The 1,869-nt window shown below is 54.3% G+C and overlaps 1 protein-coding gene across 1 annotated transcript in view; it reads right to left on the bottom strand.

Annotated features, from left to right (window-relative positions):
• Window positions 1-437: 437 nt before the first annotated feature.
• FRMPD1 (FERM and PDZ domain containing 1) overlaps window positions 438-1,869 on the bottom strand; it is a 46,730-nt gene continuing 45,298 nt past the window's right edge. The window contains exon 16 of the mRNA XM_007456009.1: window positions 438-1,867. Within this exon, the coding sequence (XP_007456071.1) occupies window positions 438-1,867 (1,430 nt within the window). The remainder of the gene's footprint in view (window positions 1,868-1,869) is intronic.

The following is a 1,869-nucleotide window of genomic DNA, read 5'->3' as shown; positions in this document are numbered from 1 at the left end:
TGCCAAATCAGTGTGATATGAGAAGTCAAGACAATTTTCCAGCGACTCCACCTTCCTCCCTCATCCCTGCCTTCTTGGGACAGTTTGTGACTTCTTGCTTCCACACTCGCAGGGTATGCTCCTCCTAGGGTACACACATTACTGATGGCAATCTGCTTATCTGTACCCACCCAGAGGGGCTGTGAGCATCCTGGCCGGGGGCAGAGGCTTGTCTTACTCATCTTTATGAATAAGCCAGTGAATGTTTGTTGAACAAATATGAGCGGATGCTTTTGACCCAAACTTGTCATCACTCTGTATGATTCAGGCAAAGATTAAGCAGCAGTTTATTTGAACACTCTAAATAATAAACATTTAAGAGGGGTGGGCAGAGGAATGGTAGGAGCTACTCAGGGAAGTGTCCAGGGCAGGGCAGGGGGTCTGGGCAACTGGCCCGCTCACAGGGCAGTGGAGAACCAGAACTTCTGGGTTAAACAGAATACAGCAGCTGTGAGGGCCGTACACTGACGGGCCAAGAGTTTCACACTCAGGTCACGGTAGCCTCTCTCGCAGGTGAGCTTAGCGGCCTCCACAAACTGGTGGTAGGTGTATACCACATCCCTCAGGTTCCCCGCTGCCTCTCTGTGTCGGGTGGAGCAGCGGCTGCAGGCTGTGAACTGGAAGCACAGGCCGGCCAGCTGGACCAGGTGCTGGAAGGTGTCGCGCACAGCACCCTGCATCTCCTCGGGGGACTGGTCCATTCTGATCACGTGCTGACAGCTCAACAGGAGCTTTTGGGAGCCCATGCAGAGGCGGCTCCGGCTTTCAGAAAAGTGCCAGGTGCACTTCTCGGGAGGGTGCGTGTTCCCATTTCCCCCGGAAGCTTCTAAAATGTCCTGTAATTCCAGCAAGCTCTCCGTGAGTTGGATGAAGCCCTCGGGGGTGCTGGCAGGGGCAGCTTTCAGCTGTCTCAGAGCCCTGGTGCAGTACTCTGGCCAGATGTGGCTGTTCCTCGACAGGGGCTCAGTGCTGCAGCTGTGGGCCCGGGCAGGCCTCCAGGGCAGGGCCAGCTGGCCTCCTGCAGAGGGTGGTGAGGTGAGGGGGGCTGTGGGGTGTGCTTCCAGGCCCCTGTCTTCCTCCTCTGTCTCTGGCTGCAGGCCATGGAAGCACGTGGCATAGGAGAACTGGCAGCTGCACTGCTCCATCTCAGTCCTAGGGGCCACAGTCTCATTCACACCTGCAAACCCCGAAGATGTGGCCGTCCTGAGACTGGCAGAAACTTTAGGATAGCTTTCTGGGGCAAAGCACAGGAAAGACTTCTCATTAGGAAGGCACATGCTAGGGCTTTTGTCTTTGCATTCTGGCAGAGAACAATGATTTGAACCTTCTAAGTGGGGCTCCTCTTGGGAACACGGTAGTGGCTCTGGCAGAGAAGGCCCTGGATTCAAACAGACCTGCTGAGGAGTGTCCCTAGGGGTGGTATCTTCCCCTATCACATGGTTAGGTGGCTCTGCCTTGACCTCCTCCAGAGGGAAAGCTGATGAAATGGTCTGGTCCCTAAGCAAGAAATCCAGGTCTAAATCCAGCTCTGCCAATAGTTTTTGTTCTTGGGCCTGGCAGGCTTGGCCTGGGATTTCTCTGCTTTGTCCTTGGGGGTCTCTGGGGGAATGTGGTGGGGTCTGTTCAGTCCTTGTTACAGGAGTCTCCAAGGAGAGGGAGGCTACCATGCCACCAGCTGGAGCACTGACACCAATAGTCTGTTGAACAGCATTCAACACATCACCCTTGGGGTCACCTGGATCCTTCTCAGATTCATCATGAAATAAGTTGGTGCCATTTTTGTTTGTAACTTCTCTATCATGTTCCAAAGATAGTTGTCCTGCTGCTCCT

Source organism: Lipotes vexillifer, unplaced genomic scaffold, assembly GCF_000442215.2.
Source record: "Lipotes vexillifer unplaced genomic scaffold, Lipotes_vexillifer_v1.1 scaffold920, whole genome shotgun sequence".
NCBI classification, from domain to species: domain Eukaryota; kingdom Metazoa; phylum Chordata; class Mammalia; order Artiodactyla; family Lipotidae; genus Lipotes; species Lipotes vexillifer.
The sequence above is the reverse complement of the archived record's forward strand: the minus strand, read 5'-3'. Positions and strand labels throughout refer to the sequence as shown.